This window comes from Narcine bancroftii, chromosome 5 (assembly GCF_036971445.1).
Source record: "Narcine bancroftii isolate sNarBan1 chromosome 5, sNarBan1.hap1, whole genome shotgun sequence".
In the NCBI taxonomy this organism is placed as follows: Eukaryota; Metazoa; Chordata; class Chondrichthyes; order Torpediniformes; family Narcinidae; genus Narcine; species Narcine bancroftii.
In genome coordinates, this window is record NC_091473.1 from 30625639 (window position 1) to 30652974 (window position 27336).

At 38.9% G+C, this 27336-nt stretch overlaps 1 protein-coding gene across 23 annotated transcripts in view; it reads left to right on the forward strand.

Moving 5' to 3' along the window:
• Positions 1-27336, forward strand: part of foxp1b (forkhead box P1b) — a 577308-nt gene that overhangs the window by 256938 nt on the left and 293034 nt on the right. For 19 of the 23 annotated variants that reach the window (XM_069937059.1, XM_069937058.1, XM_069937046.1 and 16 more), the window contains one exon: positions 3526-3707. The exons of 3 other annotated variants lie outside the window; for them this stretch is intronic. In XM_069937059.1, the coding sequence (XP_069793160.1) occupies positions 3537-3707 (171 nt within the window). In that variant the 5' untranslated portion in view covers positions 3526-3536. Of the gene's footprint in view, positions 1-3525; positions 3708-27336 lie in introns of those variants that run through there. One more of the 23 variants, XM_069937057.1, reaches the window with a different exon arrangement.

The window sequence follows — 27336 nt, forward strand, 5'->3', positions numbered from 1 at the left end:
TATGGGGTGACAGTGCATGCATAATATCAGCAGAATGGTATGTAGTGTTTTTTAAACTGCTTTGTGGAGGCATAGTGTTTGGATAATTTTGTTTCCAGTTTACGCATCTGGTAATATTCTTTACTATTTAGCATTTTCTGTCACACAGCATTTGAAATTGTTTTAATTTAGAACCTTTGAGTCGGCTTTTATGACCAAGCTTCCCACAGGAGTAAGCATGTGATATTATAAATCTGTGTTTAGTTCAATTTTCACTTCCTTTGATGCTGAGGCAGAGTGTTTTAAGGGCATTTTTTCTGCTTCATATAAATAATTAATCAGTTAAGTTAATTCATTTCAGCCTGACTTGGTCAACCTTCATTAACTGTCCTGGAATAAACCCTCTTCTTGTTATCTGAGCAACTTTCCTTAAAAGGTTAATTCATCAAAGCACAGAGTTATAGTTGGGTTCAGATCACAGAAGTACATCACTATCAAGGTGCGAAATGAATTAAAAGCCTGCCAGCTGCCAAAGGCAAACCAAAGTTAAGGAGGGAGTACTACTTGTGTCAGACTGAATGATTATATTTCCTATCAGGAAATTTAAACCTGTGTTTTCCACCCCAATTTTGCAAAGGATTTTGAAATACAGATACAGTGGTCCTACAAAATTAGTTTTACTTAATTATTATTTTATAACTTAACATGGATATGAAGCTTTTAAATGAAACCATATTTATGAATTTATTAAGCCTCTTTCTTAATTTCTTAAATATAAAAAATCTATTTTGTTAAACCAGTTACATGGATATTTTTAATTGCTTACCTTCAGTTGATTGGTCATTTTGAGAAGCACGCAATTAATCAATCTATTTCACAGCAGATTACTAGTATAATGTGGATTATGGACATACACCTGGTCAGTTTTTCCCTTTGACTCTTGAAAGTGTTGACTCCCTGCTGGAGTGCAGTTCCACAGGCAACAACTGACATCTGCTACTTTGTGCACATGGTGAACCTGTAATGCTTTTTTCACAGCCACTACGTTCTGGGATAATAGTGTTTTTTTTTTTGCTATGCCTGCTGTGTAAAAAGCACCAATATGATGGGGGGGGGGGGGGGGGGGGGGGGGAGCACGGTGTGGGGGGATCTCATTCCAGTCCCAACTTTTTTCCCTCAGCAGAGGGAACACTGTCTCTGTAAAAGAACAATCTGGCATTCCAGGACTAACTTGGTAAGGATGTGTTTGTGAATCATTTTATGTATTTACAGTCAAAACATGCAAGTAGGACAACAGTAAAAGTCTTTTTAATAATAATAATACCTCTGCCCCACTCTCTCCTGGAGGCCTGAAGTTATATAGCAAAGGTAAAAGGCAGAGTTGATCTGGCTGACAGCGAGTAGTTCACTCGGGAGTACCTGACTGGCAGGCAGTTGGGGTTTAGCTCATCTCGGAAGTCTATGCATGGTCCAATAAATGTAGTAGGAAATGAGCTGTGGATGAAATGGTTGGAGCTCCAGATGAAATGAGCTGGTGGTGAAATAGTGATGCATCCTCCACTTCATTTCATTAGGTGGGTGAAGCCCTGATGTGTTGCTGGAAGGAGAATGAGTACATAATTCATGGTTTTGACAGGACAGATGTGGGGTGGCTGTTGGCCTTTCAAAAAGATCGGAACGGGAATAAGGACTAATTTTTGTTCCGACATTTTACCTCCTTGACCCCTAGTAATTTTCATGGATCTCCTGTAGTCGATCCGTAAACAACGGGATAATGAGTAGGATGTCCAGACTCCTTAAATTCTTTCTAAACTCGTGGTGTGATAGGGAGGGATATTTGGAGTTTTGGTTGTTGCTGTGTGAATGGCCACTCCCGGAAGGTAGGGAGACACTTCAGAATGGAAAAATCACACGTTCTATGAAAAAAAAACCATAAAAGGGTACTGAATCTGGAACACTACAGGAGGAGGATGTGAATGCTCAATTACTGAATGTATTTAAGACAGATACTGACATTCAGATATTAAGATAGAGATTAGTGTTAGGGAGTAACATTGTGATAAAAGACCAGCACCCCCCCACTGATTTCACTGCCCCCAGTTGTCCCCAGGTATCTCTCGTCACCTTGTGCTGTGAGCAAGCTGGTTTCTGGGTTTGTCCTTAGTTTGAACAATCTGAAACCCACCTCCCCGGCCGCCTGCTACCTGACACCAACGAGAGATAGCAGTGATTAATAAGGGATTACTTAAGGTGGTATGTGAGTGGTAAGAAAATGTTTGAAAACCACTGCTATTGATCAATACTTGCTCTTTTATAAATGTTGCGTGTATGTTTTATTAAATTGTGCGAGTATTTTTGCACACTCTTTTATAAACTGTGTGCATGTTTTATTCCTGCTATGATTTTCCCACGCTCTTTTGTTAATTGTTGTGTTAATAAAAGTAACATTTGATTGCACACCTTTGTGTCCAGACTCGTTTCTCTTGAATGTGACACTTTCTCAACACACCAGTGACTAGTGTGGGGACTGACAGTGGGCCGCCGGGAGAGTCACCCGACAGCCTGTCACCAGCGCTCAACAATCGATGGTGGTGATGCTGGAGAGCCAAGCAGCGACGATGATCATTGTCAACATTAACTCACCATTATCACCCTACTTTCAACTTCACATACAAGACCAGGGGAATATTTTTGAGCGTTTTTTTGGCGGAAGAAAATGGGAGTAACATGACCTCAAATATGATATATTATACACAACACTAGATGCCGATGCTATTGTGTTACACATCCTGCCTCTTTTGCTCCTGGAATGGCGGGCTTGCTGTTTAAAAAAAACCCACTGACCCGGCATTATGCTGTCTTTGTTCGGGTCAGTGTAAATGACCAAAGCCGGCTCAATGCCACCTCTTTCTTACGGCAATATTTCAGGATTTCTGCGTTTTTTTTTTAAGTATCAGGATCACTTCTGACTCTGCATTAGTCCTGAAAAGAAATACAAACAAAATAAAAAAACTTTTTGTGGCACCTTTTGTATATGACTACTGCTCCTTTGAATCTAATTAGACCAATGTAAAATGCTGAAAAAATCAAGTATTTTGATTTTAAGGCAAATTATCATTCACCAGAATATATTTTTCTGACCTCCAATTTAAACCAGCAAAAGTTGATGCAAATGTGAAATAGGTTACACATTTTGTTCAAGCAACTACTGGTCTTTTGTTGGCTTGTAATTTTGTGTCATATTTTACTGATACAAAATAAGGCTCAATTAAATCCTTCAAAATTTTCAAAGGCTTTTAGTTTTACAGGTTTTTTTTAAACATCAGTGGTGAAACTAATTCCCACAAAAGTAATACAAACCAGCGAATATAAAATAACGGTGTGTGTGTGATTATATTTGTCTCATAAAAAAACATGATGCAATTTACGAAGGAAATTAAGTAAATACAAAGCTTAAGCATGGTGATTCAAAATAAGTAGGCTTCTTAATGTTGCACGTTTACCCTTTTGACAACTCCTGATTTAAAAGTTAAATTATTTTTTCAGGTTTTTAAATCATGATGCAAGAATCTGGGACTGAGGCAGCAAGCAACGTTTCAGCCAATCAGAACGGAGCTAGCAGTGCTAACCACTATCCAGACAGTAGCACGAGGGAGGGGAGATCAAACGGCGATATATCCTCTATTGAAGTGACCACTGCTGAATTGGTTCATCTCCAGCAACAGCAGGTACACATCATGCCATGGTGTTTCCTCTCAGTGCACATTCCAGCTTTTACCTCAGTGTACATATGCAGGTTACTGGTTGAAGTAAATGTGCCATTACTTAGAGAACTGCAGTCATGCTGAATTCATTATTGCTGTAGTCACACAAAACCATGGATAAAATTTCAATAACTGCAGGCCACAGTTGAGTAAACAGTTGCACTGAAACTTAATTCCTGTTGACTTTTCCTCATTCTTTGCCAGGGGCCGATTCTGATATGTTGTGCAAAAAAAAAAGAGTACATCTTCAATTAATGTGTAACATAAAAACAAAATCAGAATTTTTCAAAAAGATTTTAAAACATTTGCTTTGTGGTTAAAAGAAAATTATTTTTTAATGAGAAAGGATAAAAATGTGACTGGGCCGTACGCTGATGATGAATTGTAGTTCCTGTATCATCATTTAATATCTACTGTTGACCACTTTTTTTTATTTTCAAAATGGTAATAATTTCCTCTAGTTTTTTATTTCAAAATATAAACTTGAGTTCCATGGAAGTAAGACTTTTTTTTCTGCTGCTTCAAACCAAATCTTGAAAGTGGAGCAAGAATCATAGGTTTAAAAAAAAAATATCTAAAGTATAACTTGTGTCAGAAAGTTCTTTACTCATAGGGTGATCAAGACATGGATGGAACTTCTGGATATAACACAAGGGTGCAACATCTAAAAAAGACTAAATGGCAGTTTTGAAGACAATTCCACATGAATGAACAAGTCTGGGTGAAAACTTGTGAAAAATAGAAACCCCAGCAGATGTGTATTTTTGAGAGGAACATTTTGAATACCTGCAGTTGTATGCCTGCATAACCATGAGCTCAATCAATGTGCAGTTCTATGGTGAAAGAACACAGACTGTTAAGTCCAGCCTTCATTCCGAGTAGATTGTTCCTACCAGGCCCAGGCTATGGCAAAATTTAAACTTGGGCTAAAGACATCTAGATCTTGTAGTTATTTGGAATTAATCAAGGAAGTCTGGAGACACTGATTGTAGTGCAATGCACAAAAGTACTGGAGAAACTCGGCAGTTCGTGCAGCATCTGGAGGAATTAAAGGGAGGCCAACTTTTTGGACTTGATCCCGTCGTCAAGCTATGAGCATAAAGCAGGCAGGATCCTGAATAAAAAGGTGGGAGGAGGAGAGGATTCTTTCCCAGAAATGCCACCAGCCAGTCACACAAGACAAAATTGCAAACTTCTCTCCTCTTCCCACGTTGCCAAAGGGCTCAGGCTCAAAACGTTCGTAACCCTTTGCTTCGTGTGGATTCTGTGTGAATTGCTGAGTTTTTCCAGCACTTTTTTTGTATTCAACTTGGATTGAGTATCGCAAATTGTATCCTATTGCTCTGTGCAAGAAAAAAAAATTAACTTGAGCCACAATCTACCCAAAAGTGCAGGTTTGACTTGTCATTGAGATATGTCTTGGAAGATGTGTTTCATGATAATAGTCCAAATCATAATCGAGTATGGTATATTCAGAATGATCGGATGTAATCCAAAAAGGTGTTTGATAGTGTCTGTAAAGCTAATACAAATTAGACCAATGATTGCTACATTTTTAACTGGATAAAATGGTCTAATGAGATTTTGTATCTGTAATTGCTTTTTGTAGCATCGTCACCTACAAATTCATTGGTACCCTCTGAGTAGAAAATTAAAATCTGGAACATCCCTTTCCTTTTGGCTGTTGTGACTATGACGGAATTGCAGAATTCTGAAGCGGGTGGATAGATATAAAAGGTCTTTATCCATCTCAAGCAGATCTTATGGAGAATTTATTCTCCTCCCCCCGCAATACTCCACAGTAGAGTGATGTTTTGTACCTTTTAAAAACAAAAGTAACAACAAACAAGTACAGTTTCAATGGCTAATATTAGCATATTTAGATGGGTGACTTTGCAAATGACATCTCCAGCTTAATGACATCCTTAGTACAGGTAGGGAACAGGAAGACTGCACAATGGTTAAACAAGAGGTCTGTAGATGCTGAAGAACTGGAACAATACTGGAATTTGTTTAGTGTTCTTGAACATTATACAATATTTTAATCTTGTAACGTGACATATCAGGTCTCGTATTCAATCTCTTAGTGATGTGTGCTACTTTTGTTGCAATGTTGAGGGATGGCTCCCTGAAAACACAAATGCCAGAATATTATGTGACAAATCAGATATCTGCTGAACACTATTAAGTGGCATGGGGTATATCTTTAGAGGAGATGGCCACTTAATGCCCTCCCTGATCTCATCACTAATCTCAATGAAGCTCGATTAGCATGAACAGTGGTATCTAATCTTCTCTGCATTGTTACAATTGTACAGAATCAACATGTCTCACATAAAGAGATTGGTTTTAGCAGCAGTGATTCAGTGGAAGTTGTGAATCGGATTTTTTTTCATGACTGTGTGAATTAATGCCTGCTAGTCTCATTATTCCGTAACTCCTCAATAGTGCCAAACTCTGGCTTCTTGAGATGGAGAACAAGGCGGAAGAACATGACTCTACATGACCCAAATGCAGGAGAAGTACAAAGGGTCGGGTCACTTGTTAAGGGATTGTGGGATGTCTCCTCAAGTTCTTGCACATGAAAGTTGTTCAGCATATCGAAGTAGCATTAATTTGATTTACATTAGAAGTATTAAGGCAAACAATTACGCTCTTCACTCAATGGAAGAATGAACAAAAACCTGTTGGAAGAAACATCCCAAATAAGTCTGCTTAATGCCAAGATAATTACCTGTGAAACCTACCACAAGAGGGCCACAGAGAAAGGACTTCATCCTCTTCCAAAAACAGAAGACGTTGGCAGGGTACACACTGTTACCAGATTCTTTCCCAGAAATGCCACACATGCAATTTTGTCTTGTGTCTTTCCATGGCACTATCTGACTGCATAAAAGGTATGGGTTAGATCTTGTTTTTGTTTTAATTCAGGTTGGTGTTGTGAATTTGTTTTGCAGAGCTTGCAGCTTGCACCTTGAACATATCAGTGTTCTAGGAAAAATAAACACAGGTATTTTGCAATTGCGAGCATTTATTGATAAATAGAGCTGAGCAGACAGAATTTAAATGTTGGTAAAGTGCATTTACAGGCTCCCTGATGGATCTGAAGTGTACTTGAGCTGGTACAGTGATTTATTAATAAAAGGTTAAAGGATGACTGTTTTTCTCTCTGCAACAATACAAGGCTGGCATTGTGCCTGTCAGTGTTTGTTTGCTGGTGTTTATTTACTGGGCAGAGACAGAGAAGAACTTACAAGCAGTTTTCTTATTTGCTGCTATATGACGTGGAATTTTGTGAGTCAGATCAACTTTTGAGACTATTAATCTGAATCAAAAGCATTGCTCTGATATTGAAAATAGTCCTCTCTTGTTACAACATCAATATGTTAGCCAGTGCTAATTCAGATCAAACACCTCACACTCCTGGACAATTGATTAAATAGATGTTATACAAAGTTGGGTGAATGTGTATCTGTTCAGAGTTTTGACTTTTCTGTTTTAGAAAGTTCAATCATCCCTCACACAGTTGTTAGGCCCCGAGGAAACATATTGACTTACTGAGCTACTTGTAAGCAACCAATTACGTAGAATCCATGTGGAAGATTTGTGAATTTGTTAGCTTATTAGATTAGTAATTTATTCTTTGAAAAGAAACTTTTAAAACAGTACAGTACCGACAGACAATAAATTGAATTTTTTAAAACTTAAAAATGTTTAAGTTTAAGATTAATTTTAGACATACAGTACTGTAACAGAACAATTTGGACCTATTAGTCTACGCTGCCCAACTTACACTCTATTAACCTACACCTCAGTATGTTTTTGAAGGGTGGGAGGAAACCGGAGCCCCCAGAGAAAACCCACGCAGACATGGGGAGAAGGTATAAATTCCTGACAGATAGCATAGAATTTGAACCCAGGTCCAGTTCCAATCGCTGGCTCTGTAAAGGCATTGCGCTAACCGTTGTGCCAACTGTGCCGCTATGTTGTAAGTGTAAGTACAGTTTGGATAAAGGCAGGGGATAGCTGAGTGGATGGACGCTGCATTCATCTGAGCAATGTTAGGTGGTATTCAATTACTTGCACAGTGCATGTGCTGAGAATGGCTTTCCTGTAGGAGATTTGTATTAGCCATTTATTCCAGCCCAGTGTCAATCTCCTTTTCACAATTCAGGTCAGCTCTGAGGTCAAGAGGTGGGCGATTTTACTTCAAAATATGATCAGAGTAAACAGCTGAGCACATTATTTAACCGCACTGCTGGATTCAGCTGCAAATTCAAAACAAATGTGAATTTGAAGCTCAAGCATAAACAGTGCTTCTGATTTAAAACAGCTGCGAATCTTGAATTCATTCAAATTTACCCAAAAGTGTAAATGAGAACCTGATAACTTGCACATACTCTTTCCCAATCAAATTCCTTTCTTCAGATTTAGTGTGTTAGTATGCAGTCTTTGTAAGGATCTTGTTTGAATCTTTCTTATTATTGGTTACAAATTGATACAGAAATAGAATCACTATTTTTTAAATTGCATGAATATTCATTTTTGAAAGATCATGCTTTATTCATTTGGTAAGCATTCGGTGTTGTAATTCTGTTTATCAGAGACTTTCAAATGGTCTCCTGACAAAAGAAGCATGGTAGTGTCTTTCTTTATTAGGTTTGTTTAGCTGTGCTTTTTAATGGTTTAGTTTTCACATGGCTGGTGGAGGAGGGCAATGGTTTATATTTGACTGTTTGGTCACTGGTTCTAAATATCAATGGAACAATTGTGTTGCTTTGAAAAAGGGCTAAACCTCAGGTTGATAAGCAAAAACAATGCAGCGCAGTTTGACTTGAAGCAATGCAACAAAGGTATTCTGAAACTATTTACATCAATTTTTCATTTGAAATGATAGAAGCAACATTTGAATATACTATGGAAGAGGGAAGTGTTTTGAAAAGATTTTAACTTAGTCATATGGATTTGAGGTTTTTTAACTGAATTGAATTTAATTGAACTTGCTGTGGCAATTTACTTTTGATATTTGCTTTATTCCTTACATCATGATTACCACAATGTTTTCTTAAGCCTGGATAAGACAGATTGTACAGTGATCATCTTTATTCACTTCAAATCTGGATCATTAAAAACTAAGGAACTGAGAAGGAAAAATGTATACAAGACCACCACACAAAATGCGAGAGGAGCTCTCCACTCCCTTTCCTTCCTTCCCTGATCTGCTGTCACCTTCCTTAGCCTCCAATCATCTCCTTGCTTCTTATTATTTTTCCTATTTCCTTTCTCTCCCACCTGCATTCACCTATTAAGTGCCCAGCTTGTGCACCTCCCCTTCCTCCAACCCTTTTATTTGGGCTTCTGCCCTCTCTAGCCATTCCTGGTGAAGGATTATGGCCCAAAACCTTTACAGTCTATTGCCTTCCCTGGATGTTGCCGGATCTGCTGTTCCACCAACACTTTGTGTGCTGCTCAAGTTTTCCATCATCTGCAGTCTTTCTCGTGAGACTAACAGTCCCTTTTGTACTCGCTTTCATACTTGCATTTCAGTTGACTTCGATGAATGCAAGTGGTACAATTAGTGATCAGTTTTGGTGTGGCTGACCAAAGCTGAATTTCAACCCAAAGAATCGTAGATGTATCCACATTTAAAACTGCAGGTACTGTTGATCCTAAATGGAATAAATACACTAAACCCTGCTCACTGAGTTGAATATTTCTGTATATAAGACATAAACTTTCTTAATATTGTTCGCTCTTATTAAATGTAAATTAGGCAAGAGCTTGCATCAGTAACATGTTAAATATTCAAATTGTTGTCAGAATACCCTGGCTTGTTAAGATTTACTGAATATGTACCTTCCCTCATTGAATCATCTGGACTGGCATGATGTTGTACCAACCAAATTCATCAGAAAATATTGTGGCCTGTACAAATGAATTTTTAGCAATGTTATATCTCAATTACAGCTAAACAATTTCTCTGGCATTAAAAAGAACTTGTACAAGTTTCAGAATCAAAATCTGTTTTATTATCACGAACGTGTGTCATGACATTTGTTGTTTTGTGACAGCAGAATGGTGCAGAACAAGGTGCAAAATTACTATGAAATTACAATGACTTCAATGCAAGATTTAAAAACCTAACTAAGTAGTGCAAAAAGAGAAAAAGTGAGGTGGTTCATTGTCCGTTCAGAATTCTGACGGTTGAGCGGAAGAAACCTTTTTTTAATGTTGAGTTATTCCTGATGGTAGCAATGAGAAAAGGGCACACCCTGGATGGTGATGGACCTTGATGATGCTGTTTTCTTGAGATACTGGCTCTTAGAGATGTCATTGATAAAGGGAAGACTAATGCTCATGATGGTGTTGGCCGATACCAAACCTCTTCAGACACTTAACGAGTCTAATTACTTATTATTTTGACTTGTTAAAGACGGAAATATTGAAAAATAAACTTTTGTGTTTTCTGTCTCTGCCTTAATTTCTTCCCCTTTTGTATTAAAATATTTGGTCCTGTTTTGGCATTGAATTAATCATTCGAAGTTGCTCTTCCTTTCTCAGAAACTACATAGAGCCTTAAATAATGTTTACTCATTTGGTGAAGGGATGCAGTTACTTGTTCTGCTTATACAGATCTTTCATTCCTGGTAGCGGGTGCCATGCTGAATTAATTATGTCAGTTTCAAGTGAATTTTCCCCCCTCCCCCACCACCAGAGTGTGTGGGAAAATTCATCTAATTAATGAGGATTGCCTTTTTTTTGTCAGTGAAAGCAAAATCCAGTAATAAGTCTGAATTTCAGAGTGAGGCATCAGTTACCAGCTCCACCGCCCCAATGGCCCACTCCTCCTTCAGCTCTGCACCTCGGGAATGGCCTTTTGCCCTCCTTGGCCCCTGGCTCCGAGCAGCCGACGCTGGCTGCCTTTTTGGCTGAGCTCCCGGGCCACGCCCTTGTCTCTGACCTCCACTTGACTACCGTGCTGGTTGAGAGCCTCCTGTATGGTGCATATCAGACTACTGCTAAGCCCTGTCAGCACCCCTCCCCCCCCTCCACCCCACTGCGCTCAGTGTGGCCAAGGGAGCAAAATAGTCTGGCACTGGCCCTGGTGGTGGCTTTTTGAGTCTACCTACATGATTGACTCAGTCTTCTCAGGGATGCCTGACTTGCTGAGTTTTTTTCCAGATACTATATTGACATTTTAGATTTCCAGCAATGACAGTTTTCCATTTATTAATCTTTTCCTCACTGATTTGTATATCACACACATTTTTTAGTAGGCAAATCTAACATTGTAGAACTGAATAATATCAATTTTCAAAAAAAAAGTGGTTCAAATCTAATAAAAGGTCTGAAAGCTTTTCATTGAGCATACTCAGAAACACATAAATGCAAATAAATAGCCAATGGAAAATATGATGTGAACGAAGTTTTCTAAACATTTGTTCAAAAGGATAGGTTTTAAGGAGAATCTTAACAGAGCATGGAAAGAGAGTTTGAAGTAAAGGATTCTAATATTTGTATGTTGCTTATGGGTCAACTAAAGGTAGACGAAGTAAAATCAAGAATAGTTAAGTAGTCAGAATTAGAGGGAACTTGGAGGGGTTAAAGCTTAGAAAATTAGAAATCTTGGAAGGGATCAAGACTAGGTGGGGTTTAAACTTCAGATGTTGACTTTTTAACCGAGTTGCTGCTAGACCAGGAGCTGACATTGATCGGTGAACACAAGAAGGATTGGTTATGTGTGTGTGTGTGTGTGTGTGTGTGTGTGTGTGTGTGTGTGTGTGTGTGTGTGTGTGTGTGTGTGTGTGTGTGCGCGCGCACACATCTTTGGAGGCCGAATCATTTTGGAAAAGTTGAGGGAATGTCTTATCTGCTAAGTGTGTGCAAAACATCTCCAGTGCAACAATAAAAGACTGGGATGAGACCATGGAAGGTAGCATTTCCCATATTTTGGGAATCATCTTTCTGTTACGTCGGTGATGAAATTCACCGTTTGCTGTGATTCAAGTGATCTGATGTGGCAAGAAATTAATCCGGTTCTCAGGTAGAACAAGGTGAAACTGGGAATGGATTAATTTGGTCTGAAGAGAGGGTGAAGTCAAAGATTTTGTGTTTTGTGACATTTAGTCAAACATTTCAGTATTGAGCTGAGCAATGCTTGGTTAAACAATGCAATTTGGATAAAACATATTAAGATACCTGGGCACACTTACACTGCAATGGTTGAGGGATGGTTAGGAGTGGAGGGGAGTTTGGAAGGAGCTAAATTATTATTTGCGTAGATGTTTTTTGAGGGGGTTCCTCAGAGCAGTCAGCAGGTTTGATGTGTTTAGTGAATAAATCCCCTAGAAGAAATGAAGATGAACTTTGATTTTGTGACATACCTTTCTTAAACTCAGGATGTCCAAAAGTGTTTAAGATCTGATAAATTACTTTTAAATTGCATTAATTCAGGTCATGAATGCAGACTAAGCTGTTGTAATGCAAATTCATATCAACAAATGAGGTAAGTGGTTGGAAAACCCTTCATGTGGTGTTCACAGAGAAGACCATCTTTGACAATTTTATTTTGCAGACAGTACACAGATAGATCGTATTTAATGCTACAAAATGTTGCTAGTGATGTAAGGGAATGGTTGCAATTAATAAGAATTTAAATAAGTAAACTTGTGAGGACAGGAGCGTTTCTTAGTGGGGTTTAAATTTGAAGAATAGCAAGAAGATGGGGCCATTGTACGGAAAGAAACAGAAAAACTTTGAAAATGTTGAAATCCAATTAATTGAGGCTACAGAAATGAGGAGTTTCATTTGGGGTGAGAACGTACCCACAGCTTTTTGCATGAGTGGAATTTTACGTGAGAGAGGAGGCTGGCAGGATGAGCAGTGGAGAATTTGTGCTTTGGAGCATAAAGACAAATATTTTCAGCACTGTGGAGAAGTCAAATTCACCAATAATGAATAGTTATGGCAAAACAGGAATGGTTAAAAAAAAAACAAAGTAAAGTAAGATGTATTTCTATATGAATCCGAGTTATTTTGATAAGGAGCAAATGGAAAGGACTGATCGGGGCGCACCGATGGCATCATGAAGAGAGCCTCTGCTTCTTCAGGAGTTTGCGGAGGAGCTAGTGGAGTTGTTCAAGTGAACCGGTACGGACTTGAAGGGCCGACATGGCCTGTTTCAGTGCTGTAAATGGTTATATGGTTAAGAGTTCAGGTTTAAACTGGGGTTTAGTTTGAGATATGAATGATTGCAGTGGAAATAAAGTTAGGAACAGAAAAATTATGCTTTAGATTTTTTTATATTTTATTTAAAAATGTTTGACCATACATGCAGTCAAATACAAAGTTAGGGTACAAGCACAAAAGTAAATCCAGTATTTGCTCCATGATAGTTAAACCCCAAATAAAAAGATGGGGATATAGAAAAGTAAGAAAAGGACATAGAAAAGAAAGAAAAAGCAGAAAGGATTGCTGAAAAGTGCCCCACACTCCACGATCATAAGTTCACATTCTATTTAATTTTTCCTTGGAGGGGATCAACACAGGTCTTGAGGGCTAGGAAGAACACAACTAAAGATTTACACCTGAGATTTGTAAATTTGGATGGCAAACTTGTAAAAAAAAATGTCATACTTCTTAAGTTATAGGTAATCTCAAGAGGAATACAACTGTGCATTTCTGCATTCCAATGTGCCATGCCTAGATGTGAATCAGACTTTCAAGTAATTGTTATACATTTTCTGGCCATGCTTTAGATGATTTAGACTCTGAGGCAATTTCAGATCACTGGGATTTTCATGACCGATATATTGAGTAGTAAACAGTGGGTTATCGGCACGTGCTTGGAAATCAACCACCTGTTAATTTTGCAGTCTATATTAATATTTTGAATTGTGTGTTAGCGTGAATGTAAAATAAACTTTACAAATTAATCAAAAAATGATTATAATGATTAGAAAAAGTAGAGGCAGTGCACTCCCAAATTCACAGTGTGATCTGCTATAGACCAAGGCCCCATGCCGCAGAATGGACTTACAAAATTATTTCTGAAAGATCCTGTTACTTTCTTTTTTGTTAAAAAAAGGATGAAATATTTCAATGTTCAAAGTGGGGTGGGGGGGGTGAACCACATTTTTGTGAAATGCTTCTAACAGAAGAATAGAAAATAGTGGTGGCAGTTGTTATAGGCAAACAAATAGAAACTGAGCTAAAGAGACCCATTTTCCATCATAATGCTTTCCTATGTATTGTCATTATATAGAAGTACTGGTATGTGAGACTTGAAGTTATTCAGTATAAACATTATCCAGGTGTTGTAGAACAGCTGCCAGTGAATGACACATTAAGGGAATGCTTTTGTATGTTTGTTCAGTATTGTGTGGCTTATTGAACTGCTTTCACAGCAAGAAATATTTTGGCTAAAATATTTCCGATTTGTTGTGTTCAAGGAATTCTTCACCTATTTTTCACATTAGCAGGGTAGAGTTTCCATCTCTTTCAAATGGTAATTCTCAAGAATTATGTAATTATTATTGTTGATGAATTTCCTTTTGTGCTTTATTCTTTTCTTGATTAGTGCCTTTTTGTTTTCTTGCTTCATTGATATCATTCAAGAATTTACTGTAATAGTTGGTTTCCAATAAAATAGTGAGGGGAGAAGGGTGCCCTTTATTTGAAATCTATCCTTTAGTCTTATTCTACAAAATTTGCTGGAAGGAGGGGAAGTGGAGAGCAAAGCAGTACATTTTCCTTTTTAAGTTATAATCAATTGGCATAAAATACATTTAAATGGCACTCTCCTTGAGTATGTTGCCACTTGTGAATAGATAGCTCACAGTGTATTCAGGGAAACTAGAATAATAGCAGCTTTACATTTTGCCACAACCTGGCATCACAAACGTTAATTACAAACTGTAAAATTAATCGATTGCCAAGTTCTGGTGTTTTCTCATTTCATCAATATCTGGGGATTGTTTGAAGTTGGCTCTTGTAGATTCTTTTACATGGGCACTTGCATCCATAAAGTCATCAAGTTTCAAATTTTAAAAATTTCTGTAACTTTAAAAACATTCTCTGGAGTCTCTGCCTGTGTTCCAGGTACATCAGCATCCTCCAGCTCTGCACAGCATCTGATGATTGGTGAAAATGACTTGGCCATTGAAACTAAAATTGCCAATGGATTCATTATTTTTACAAATGAATTATTTTGCAATAGATTACATGGGATAGCAACTTAAAATGCAATTCCAACTTGATTTTCTTCAAAGATGGGTCTATGCCCATTATAAATTTATTACAATGGTTAGAAAAGTACATTTTTTATGAATCATTTTCATATAGCAATAGTATTTGCTGCAGTGGAAGTGATTCAGTGATCTGGGAGCACACAGCAAGGAGCAGCACTCAGCTACAGTGTCTCTCTTCAAGTGGTTCATGGTGCTTTTGCTCATTAATGAACAATAAATCACAGATTGTGTGTCTCCGATTGACCAACATTTGCTTCTACGAGTTCCAGATTGCAGATTCACCCCAATATTTAGCAGAATCATAGAATCTTTCAGTATAGAAGATGATGATTTAGCCCTTTGTGCCTCTTTGAAAGAGCAATTCAGTAAATCTCACTCTCTTTCCTCGCAGCTTGTATCTATTTCAGTTATTTGTTAAAGAAATCATTGTCTTGTAATATACTTGGTAATATAAAAGAAATGTGAGGAAATACAAGTTATAGACAGCTCAGAGATACACAGAGGCATGAAAATGTTTCACTCGCTCATTTAGGAACGGTTTCCTTTTGTCATTGCCGCAATTTAAAAGTCTCAAAGAGGTGTAACTTAGATAAAGCTCTAATACTCGTGCACTCATCCAATTATGATATATTGGAAAGAAGAGAACATAGGAGTTATTGTCTTTGTAAAAGAAATGTTTAAAATTTGTGCGCTAATTTGGATAAATCTGGATAAATGCTTCACATGATTAACACATGCCTATTAGATCCATTACTCTGCGCAGAAAATGCACAAAAACATAGTGCTTCAATCTCATTAAATTAATTTTGGCAAGTGGTTTTTACTAACTGTTCATTGGCTTAGTTCATAGTTAAGGTGTCCAATATCACAAAATAGTATCAGTGCAAGATGCTTGTTTCAGATTTTAAAATGAAAGTGCTACCATGTAAGGAACCTGCTGGCAGCTTGCTCTAAGAAATGTACAAAATGATTTTTCTGTCATAATTACAGAGATCTAATTCAATGAAATGTTCAGTAACATATAGGAAGTCTTCCAGGAACCAAAGCTTGTGGCTTGGTGTTGCAGTTCAAAAGGAAGGCATGGTGAATTATAACATGAAGGATGAAAGATGACTGCTGCCTAATATTTTACATTGACCATGAGATCTTTTTCTTGCGGTAGGTGTCCAACTGAGCATTCATGGAATGATTTTTCATCTTTATCCCGAAGACTCTTGGCTTTACTGGGAAGCCCGCAATCCTGGTGAACCAATGTACATGCACTTTTGGGTTCTCAGTTTCAGGGAAGGAGGAAAAGAATTTGTGGGTTTGGGTGCATGGAGTCTTATGACTGAATTGGGTCTGTGGGCATCAGCGTGGAAAGACATAGAGGGGTAGAAATTCAAGGCCACTTGCAGAATGGTTCCTGTCCTTCCCTGCAACTGGAGTTTTATTTATTCATTCATGTAATTTGCAAATACAGCATTTATTTCTTTTCCCTATTTATATCCTTAGCAAATTTTTGTGCATTATAAATTGATTTTTTTTTTTACACATCTTTACTGGGCTGCATCAAAGGACAGTTAAAGTCTATATTGTTGATGTGAGTGTGATGTCACAGGCTAAGGATGGCAATTACTTCTCTAAAGGTCATAAGGAACTAAGGAAATAGTTCTTAAAACGAGAACCTTTAATTTCAATGTTATTTTTTTTATTCTGGGTTTACTCGATCAATGAATTATTTAAGTTAAATAATGAACCAAAGATACTGCCTTAGTTTTCATGCACTATTTTATTTTTGATTATTGTAAAAATAGTTTATATGAATGTTTGCACTATGATGTTACTGCAAAACACCAAATTTCCTGACTTGTTTGCGACAATAAATTCTGATTTGAACTCCAACTCTGGTCTCTAGCCCAGGCTTCTTGCCTTTCTATTTATTCAGCAAGATTTATGCAGTACTTATAATTGTGCTTGAGACTATGGTTGTAGGGCATGGCATGTCTTCTACAAAAGCTGAAAATACTTGGCAAGTCAGACAGGATTTGTGTGTTTAAAAAAATAAAAAAACAACAAAAAAACTATTAATGTTTCAGTTTAAGACTCCATTTTGGAATTTGTGTCTTCAACCTGAAATGTTGGCTTTGTTTCTCTTTCCACAGATGCTGCCTGGTTGCATGTTTCTATTATTTTTCTATTTTTATTTAAGATTCCTATCATCTGCTGTTTCAACCAAGCCCCAATCACTCAAAGGTCATAACTCCAACCACATGAGGGATAAGAGCAAATACAGGATTTGAGGAGAGCAAGGCAGCAATACTATTCCAGTTCAATAACCTTTCATCATACACCCCCTTTTCTTGAAGCCCCATTTCTCCATACAAAGTGTGACCTGGCTTCCACCTAGGGTCAAAATTTGTCTCAGTTTCAAATAATGGATACACAATTTTAGTGATGGATCGATATTAATTCATCTTAGGAAATTTGATTTAATTGACCTCAATGTTACCTGAAGTGTACCTCTACATTGTTGCATATTCAGAAAATGCAACCAAAATATTTGGATTGGTGGAAGGAAAAAGTATCAGCCAGTTGTCATTGTTAATGTAGAACCCTAACTTTTAGTACCATTAATATTGCAAATCACATCATCAAATTTTCCACACCTTCAAAATTAAATGGATGAGTGAAGATCAGTTAAGGCATTTTATTATTAAGAAACGTCGGTAAATGTTTTACCACACACATGGAATCCAACATTCCTTTAGATGTGGAAATTAGAAGAAATGTATCACCACTAAATCCTGTTCAGAAATGTATTATATCCAGTAATAGTGCAATTGCTTTGTGAAATGTTGCTGGCAAACAGTCACAATGCACCTGCAATAATAACCTCTAATAATGATCAAGCTGGTAAATGTTAAAAATTCATTAATTCAGCCATTCAGTGTGCAATTTCTTTCGAAAATGACTCAATAACTGAAGGAAAACACATTTTCCATCATTCTTGCTACTGTAAGCAACCTCTATTTTGGGAAAATTGTAAATGGACTTGGAGAACCTCACACGAGATATGAAAAAGATCTGTTAAATAAGGGTCTGCAAGTTAAAAAAAAAAAAGAACTCAAATGATTATTTTAAAAGGATCTGCTGGAGATATGGATGTAGATATGATTTTAAGAAGAGTACAAAAATAAGCCAAGAACTTGCTTGAGAACAATTTTTTGTTTGTGAGGCCCAGCTTTATATGGTCAACATATTGTGTCATTTCATCTTTAATGGTCCCCAGATCTGACTTCACAAATTCTGCCTAAGCATCCCTCATATAAATTGTTTCCCAGTCTTTTGTTTAAAACTGTCATCCTTCTGTTCTAAATCTCCATGTAGCCTAGTCACTACTTATATTAATGCACAATTCTGTGGATTGATAATGGTCCAAGAGCTCTTCTTTCCTCTGATTCTTTGCATTCATGACTTCTATTCTTCAAATGTCAGTGTGGGGTCATCTGGCTTTACCAAGCCTCTGGACTCCACTCCCTCTAGCTTTTCTCCTGAGTTTCTGTCTTTAATGAGCCTGGTAGCCAATGTGAAAATCCCATGCTGTGTTCCTCCAATGGTTGCAGAATGGCTGTGGAAGACCATTTAATTTTTGAGTGTTTACTTGTGACCTGAAAAGATTTTTTTCAAAAATCTCTGATTTAATTGATCGCGGTTCAGATTTCACCTTGTGGTGACATGGGAAAATTGGAGTTATTATGGTTTTCTCACAAATGTTGTGGTCCTCCGAGAGGACATCCTTTGTGCTGCAGTCAAGTAGCAGGCATCTCAGTAGTTTTGGTGTCTGCCATGTGACCTATTGAGTCAGTGAATAAAAGAGTCACATATTTGCAGTCTGTGTGTTCAAGACAAATGCAAGATGTCACTGAAACATTCACTTATTGGGTGCCTTCTTCTAATGCTGCAAGGGAATACATGATATGAGGTATAAAATTCTGTGCTAAAGGTAGATTCACAACTGATCCATGTTTTTTACTACAGTACAGATCCTTATCCCTTTATCCGTGATTCCGAAAATCTCTGATACCGAACATTATTTTTTTACTGAATGTATAGTATATTTTCAGGTGTTCTAGAGAGAGCAAAGAGAGAACGTGGCTCGGGCAGCGAGTGGGAAGGGAGCAGCAGCGCGACTCAGGTGGTCAAGTGGGGAGAGAGTGAGGAAAGAACGTGGCTCAGGCGACGAACAGGGAGAGAACAGCAGTAAAACTCGGGCAAGCAGGGAGAAAGTGAGGAGAGAACGCGGCCCGAAGAGCGTGGAGGCCCAGCAGGGGCAAGGAGAGTCAGAGCCCGCTGAGCTGTCGGGGCCACAGGGTGAAGGGATCGGGTGCTGAGCTCCATGGCCGCCAGCATTGAAGAGGTGTGCTGGAGGGAGAAAAGCTGAGGGGATGCGAGGGAGTGGCCGAGCTTGAGCAGCAGCAGGAGCCGGGCCCGAGGGAGGAACAGGTGATGGGAATCCCTCCTCGGCAGCCGAGCCGGTGCAGAATATGGGAAGCAGCCCAACGGCAGCTGAGCCGGGTTGGAAGGAGGCATACAAAGGCACATCAGAGGCAGGTCGTGTGAGCCTCTTTTAGTTTTAATGTGGGATCAATGGCCATCTTTGTTACCCATAATCCCCCACACCGCTGGAAACGCTGTGGGAAATCCAGAGCGGTTCCAGCTGCGTGGGGGAATATGGGTAATGAAGGCAGCCATTGCTTGGTGAGCCAGCTTTAGTGTAGCACCGCTCCATAAGAAGGGATTGTGTTTACGTGAATCTGTACCACTGCCATTTTAATTCTATAATCCAAAAACCAAGAGGTGACCAGTCCTAAGGATCCAGATAAAAGGATAAGCACCTCTATATGCTGGGAAGAAGGAGCTTGGGTGTCAACTAGGACCTAATAGGTTCTACCCATTCTATCATCAATTCATCATGGTGCACAAATGTGACTATTATGTCCCAGTCCTGCTCTTAAGACCTGGAAGATCCAGTGATTGAGTGTCGCCCATTCGATTTACCAAAGGAGTTCACCACCATCGTCCTGGTTGCAGTATAAATTCCACCCCAGGCTAACACTACGATCACTTTGAGTACTGTGATAAGTAGCCATGTGAAAGCACATCCCGATGCCTTCCCAATCGTTGTAGGGACCTTCAACCAGGCCAACCTGAAGAAGTCAAACAACACATGACCTACAAAACCAGAGGAGCTAATATATTCGACTCGTGCTACACCACCATAAAGGATGCTTACTGAGCCACCCCATGACTGCACTTGGGCAAGTCTGATCATCTGTTTGTACTTCTACTCCTGGCGTACAAGTAGAGACTGAAACTGCAGCAACAGTGGTGAAGACAGTAAAAGTACGATTGAGGGAGGCAGAGTAGCGATTGCAGGACTGCTTTGAACCTGTGGATTGGACCATATACAAGAACTTCTATTCAAACTTGAATGAATACGCCATGGTTGTCACTGAATTTATCAAGACATGCTTGGAGATCCATGTGGAGATTCTGGAAGTACCTCAGCCAGAAACCATGGATGAATCGAAAGCTTTGCCATCTGCTGAGGGTGAGATCGGTGGCATTTTTACCCAGTGATCCAGATCTCTGCAGGAAGAACAGGTATGACCTGCGAAAGGCCATCACAGCAGCAAATAGGCAATTACGAGGGAAGCTAGAGACAGTCAGATACTCGCCAGCTATGGAAGATATTGCAGTCTATTACATCTTACAAAACAAAGTTGACATCATTAATGGCTGTGATATTTCAGTACCCGATGAGCTGAACATCTTTTATGGTCACTTTAAGGAGAGCTCAATGATAACTGAGTTCCTGCAGAAGCTGATGACCCTCTGATATCCGTCTCTGAGGCAGACTTCAGAACATCCTTCAAGAAGGTGAACCCTTGCAAAGCGTCAGGCCCTGATGGCCTACCTGGCAGGGTACTAACAATGTGCGCCAACCAATTAGCTGGAATGTTCACAGACATTTTCAGTCTCTCGTTGCTGCAGTTTGAGGTTCCCATCTGCTTCAAAAGGGCATCAATCATCTAGGAGTCCAAGAAGAGGAGAGTGATCTGCCTCAATGACTATCTAGCACTTGCACCTCCAGAGATGAAATGCTTTGAGAGGTTGGTCATGGCCAGAATTAACATACCAAAGTAAAGGTGACGTCCACATTGTTGATTGCTTTCACTCCCATCTCCAGAGTTTCCTTTGTAAGGGAAAGGCAAGTATGTTAGTGGGCATCATATGGTGTATTCCGTTGATTAGTCTGCTATTGTTGAATTGGAAGGTGAAATGTAGCAGCAAAGTTTGGAATTGCAGTAACTTTTGAGTTTGTCATGGAATATATAAGCATTCAATTGGAGGATGAATTAATAAGTAACTAGAGATTAATGTTGTTCATGCTGTTGGACTACAGGATGGAACATAGCATAAAGCTGTAGATGTAGTTATTGAGCAAGGGAATTTATTTTCAGTGAACACTTGTGTGGTGCAGCAGTCACACCTTTGGGGCCTCTAACACTGACCTTGAGTGTGACCTTCTCTTACTGGGTTTGGAGGGGTTTATTTTTGGTCCTGTCATTAAAGAATCCCTCCATTCATCCATTAAATTTGTGGTGACACTGACATCTGTCTTCAACAGAACATTCAGGCCTATTGAATAATTTCACTTGGTTAAAGCAATGAACATCTCTCCTTTTAAGATGTGCGTTCGTGGTTTCAATCAGCATGAACAGCACCCCACAGGTTGGCACAAAAGGCAGTGTACAGGGTTGACTATGCTTCCTGGACACTAATAATGAAGCAGTAACAGATATTTTGTCGGTATTCTTAGCTAGATCAAAAAGGCATATGTTAATGATACATCATGGTCCCACTGCACATTTTCCAGTCCAATCCAATTTATCCCCATCGGATGTTAAAATTGTGCAATTTAAGATTGCAAGCTATCAATTCTACTGAAGAGTTTGGAAAATAATAATTGTATGTCAAATGGAGTGGAGGAAGAATGGGAAATGGTGAAATAAATAAGATGAATGGATGCTTTCCCTGTCCTGAACCTATTGAACATCCAAGAATTGAATAAATTGTACAGTAGAACTATGGTATCTGGCATCTATGGAATTGGTAAAGGCCGGATATGCAAATTTTCCGATTACTTGCAATTCCGCTCTTACAATGCCTAACACATATATTAAAAATAAACAGTTTAAAAATACAAAAGACAGTACAAAATGAAAAGTAATTTGAAAAAAAAATATCAGTATTGTAGTCCTTAATTATGTAAGGTTCACTTTAATCAGGTAATTGCTCTAACTTACAAAATTTTCATTTAAATTTGAACCCCAGTCACTGTGACGGCATTGTGCTACTGTCCCAGCATCATAATTAAAGCCCCTTCCCCCCCCCCCCCCCCCCCCCAACCAAGTTTACAGATAAAACCTTACTAATACACTTATCTACTAATAAAGTTAAATACTCTTACTGGGCAGGGATAGGGAGACACTTTGGGAGAGCTGTTCAAGCAGGTTTGGCTGACTTCATCCTAGACGATGCCATTTTATTCAAGCCAAACTTTGTTCAAACAGCTGCTGTGGGCAGGACACGACCAGGGTGCTCTGCTGGCTGAATGTTTGCCCCCCCCCACCCACCGTCCTCAAGTTTTGGTGTGTTGCTTCAGAGAATATTTACTTCTACAATTTTAAACTTTTATTTCATTTTTTTTAATTCTAATTCATTCATTTCCTCCATTTTTGGCCAGTTTCTTTGAATTGCCAGTTGCTTTAAATCTATATTTTCTTTTATCTGTCCATTCCTTAAAATTGCTGAATACAAAGGCTAAAAGTCCACAATTTGTCTGAATAAATGGTTTGAATACTTGTATATTTTGCCTATGCTGTACATTCATATCAGCGACTTTTAGAAAAATGGCAGGGATGGATGGCTCATCCTTATAACTGTAGAGTAGGTTGTCTTGTTCCAGCTTAAATGAAGTACAAAAAGTATTTGAAAATTAAGCATATTTATCTCATTTTGTTTTTAGAGTGCTTGATCAATTTGGTTTAGAAAGTGAGTGGGGGGATGAAATGAGGGTTTTTCTGTCTGATAGCATAGTAAGCTGGCTGACTTCACAATGGTTTATGCAAATACATATCTTGATTTTTCACCCTCTGTTTTGACACATAAATGCCATTAAAGAGATTCATCAGATAGACAATCTCTCCAAGCTATATGATCATTGAGTTTGTCGTTCAACCAATGTAGAAACACTAATGCATCATTAAACAGTGAACAGTTCACAAGAAGGATTTATCACTTCTCATTATTTCAATTTAATCTTCATTAGTTATAATAGTTTGATAACTTGATGCAGATAACCTTCTGGGTTTTTGGATATCCAGATTAAAGAAAAGATTGGCTGCATTTGATAGTGTTGGAAAATGAACCTTGAGATCACGATGAACTGTTAACCTACGCCAATTTGACAGTGCAGAGCTTGCGTGAAATTCATATTCCCATCTCATAAGTGTGGAATCATTAACTGGCCAGTAATTATTGCCTTTGCGCTTATATATTTTCATGACTATTGCCACCATTTCAAAGTAGCAAATGCTGATGAAAGGTAACCCTGTACCTCGTAGAGAGAGGGGAATCCGTGCTGCAAGTTGTTTGGAAGCCTAGAGCTTCATGGGCAAGGTGGCAGAACATGGACGAGTGCAAGCATCCTGATTTTCTCTTGAGGATTTGTTGTCATTGATTAATAGAGAGCTCTTCTTTCTCCATAGGACCACTAAGCCCCCTGGGAAGATGATAGGGAATAGAGTTGGTATTTGAGGCCAATATGAGCAACGAAATCTCAGAGACTGGAAACAATGCATGGTCAGGGTCAATACATCTCCAAATCCTATTTGCATCAATTGCACAATTAACCTCACCCATTGCTCCAAACAATATATTGCTATAGCTCACATTCCAGATATCTCTAACATGGGGCTGAGACTTGGTAGTTAAATCCCACATCTTCATACACTCCATGCTTTATATTCATATCTCGTAGCTTGTACAATGGGGAGACTACACGCTCACTTTGAAAAATATTCCCTGACTCCCTGACTCTGACTTTGTAAAGAGAAGAGAACAAAAAGCAGCATTGGGAGCAACAAACCAATAGGGGTCAAGAACAACTCCTGAGGCTTTCAGCCTGGAGATGAGCCTGCTGATTGCTTTTCGCGATCAGTTTTAAAAGTATTTTATCTGCCGCAAATCACAGACCATTGAAGATAAAGGATAAGTCAATGAGCATAGCATTATCTCAAAATCTCTTTTGGTTAATAAGCAACCGAAGGTAAACGCAAGAACCTTGACCGGTCACTCCATCTTTTATTGTCACACTTGCGACTTTCTCCTTTTAGATAGCCGTGACGTCTCACTAATCTGGTGACTGATCAACTCAATCTGATGATGGTGTCACCACCAAAGATAGTGACATTTACCATTCTGTGTGGAGGAGTTATCAAATATGAGAACCTGTTGCCAGAAAAGGGGTGAGGGCAAATCAGATCCCTGGACCCCACTGGGAGAGATTGCCCCAAAGTTCTGCTGCAAAGAAATCCAAGATGAAAGATTTAAAAGGGTAACCAACAGAAAACAGTGTAATTTGTGCAGAATTAAAGGCTTCGGAGTACCAACTAGCCTAGCAGATGCCATGTGTAGAATATCAGTGAGCATAGGTAAGACCAGCTCCAACCTCAGACATGACTTTGCATTGGATTCTAGACTATCCACCATGGAAGTTGTGGCCACTCCATTTCAGCACTTATGAACCTGCCTTGAGGAGCTTGATATATGTTGCTGTCAAGGCTAGCATTTAATGTCAATATTTAATTGCCCACGAAAAGGATGTATAAGCAAGCTTATTGGAATTGCTTTTCTTTTTATGGAAAAGATGCTCTTAATTGTTTGAATAGAGATTTCCTTGATATCAAGTCAAGTCGTGTTTATTTGTCATTCATACCATACCATACAGTGAAATTTCTCCGGAACGTGGAGCTCGTTATTTACGTGGCTAAATGACAACAGAAACTTTTTTTATAAATAACATATCACTTATAAATATCATGTTGCATATGCTAGCCCTGTGACCCTGGAGTTCAGAAGCCTCACACCTTGGGGGAGAAAAAAACTGTTTTGCAATCTGGTCCTGAGGGCCTGAACGCTTCGATACCTCTTCCCAGATGGCAGGAGGGAGAACAGATTGCGGGAGTGATGTATGGAGTCCTTCACAATGTTTATGAATTTCCACCAACAGTGACCATTATAAATGTCTATCATGGCAGGGAGAGAGACCCCAATAATCCCCTCAGCAGTCTTTACTCTTTGCTACAGGGACGTGTTCTGGGATGGTGCATTTCCTGAACCAAGCAGTAATGTAGTTATCTAGCATGATCTCAATGCATCCGCTGCAAAATATAGTGAGGGTGGAGGGTGGAAGCCGGACTTTCCTTAATCTCCGCAAGAAGTAAAGGTGTTGTTGGGCCTTCTTGGCAATGGATCTGATGTTGGGGACCAGGAGAGATCCTCCGCCAAGTGCACGCCAAGGAATTTGGTGCTCTTGACTACCTTGAAGATGGAGCCGTTGATGGTCAGTGGAGAGTAATCTCCTAGGCTCTCCTGAAACCAACCACCATGTCCTTTGTTTTGTTGACATAGGTTGTTGTCTCTGCACCAGTCCGTTATTTTTTGCACCGCCTCTCTGTAAGCTGACTCATCGTTCTTGCTTACGAGCCCCTCCATGGTTGTGTTGTCAGCAAACTTGATGATGTAATTGTATCTCGCTGCACAGTCATGGGTCAGCAGGGTAAAGAGCTGAGGGCTGAGCATGCAGCCCTGAGGGGTCCCATGCTCAGTGTGATGGGGTTGGACATGCTGTTTCCAATCTGGACTGACTGAGGTCTTCCAGTCAGGAAGTCAAGGATCCAGTTACAGAGGAAGGTGTTTAGGCCCAGCAGGCTCAGCTTCTCAATCAGGTGCTGCGGTATAATTGTGCTGAATGCTGCAGGTCTTTATTTTCCAGGTGGGTGAGGCCTAGGTGAAACATGGTGGCAATGGCATTATCATTGTCTGTACATTGGTTGGAACATTATGCAAACCACAGGGGATCCAATGGGGGGGGGGGGGGGGCAGCTGAGTCTTGATGTGCTCCATGACTAGCCTCTTTTTTTTTTTTTTTAATTTTTTTATTTTTCACACCATAAATCACATTAGCCATGATATACACAATTTCTTTTTCACACATATACAGTGACTTTTTCTCCCCCCCCCCTTTCCTCCCAAACCACCCCCCCACCCCCCCTCTCATCCATTTTAGGTATACAATCTAGGTTGCATTAATCCAGTCAGACAATGTTGTCATTCAACAAAATTACACCAGAAATTCTACTGAGTCCATTCTTTTCTTTCCTTCTCCTTCCATCAACTTAGGTAATGTTTGTCCCCGGTAGGTTTTCGCTATTGTATTTAATGTAAGGCTCCTATACTTGTTCGAATATTTCAATATTATTTCTTAACCAATATGTTATTTTTTCTAATGGAATACATTTATTCATTTAAATTTGGTAGTTTATTCCTTTTAATTTGGTTATGTATTCCATTAATATTTAAAGACATATAGTTCAGCGTAGCCCTTTTATATTTTGTTTATCTTCTCTTTCCGTTTTTCCATCATTACCTTTCCTCCTTTTCCATTTCTGTTTTCTTATTTTCAACTCTTTATAAGACAACATTCCTACAACATCCAACATTTTCCTTATTCTCCTATTTCTATCTTATTTATCCCCAATCTCCCATTCACCTCCTGAGTTGTCCTTTATCCCTTGTCGGACAACCACATCTCCCCTCTCCATTTGGATTTGCGAATCCACTCGCAAGCGTCAACTGATTTTGCAGTGACCGCTATTTCCCCCCACCCCGCCTCCCCCAGAAAAGATTTCACTTTTCATATGTCACAAAGGTCACTCTTTTAATTCCCTCCTTATTCTCTCTATTCCATTACCTTCCCTTATTAATTCTTGTCTATACTATCTATATTTTCCTCTAAGTACAGATACATTCACGTATGCTCCTTGTCTCTATTCACTCTTATACCTCTTTACCCGCATACATATCAATCGTGATCATTTTTACTCTCATTACCCGTCTTCATCCCTCAGTCTATTTTTGTCTTTACCCACATACATATCAATTGTGATCATTTTAACTCTCATTACCCGTCTTCCTCCCTCAGTCTATTTTTGTAATTGTTCTGCAAATTTTCG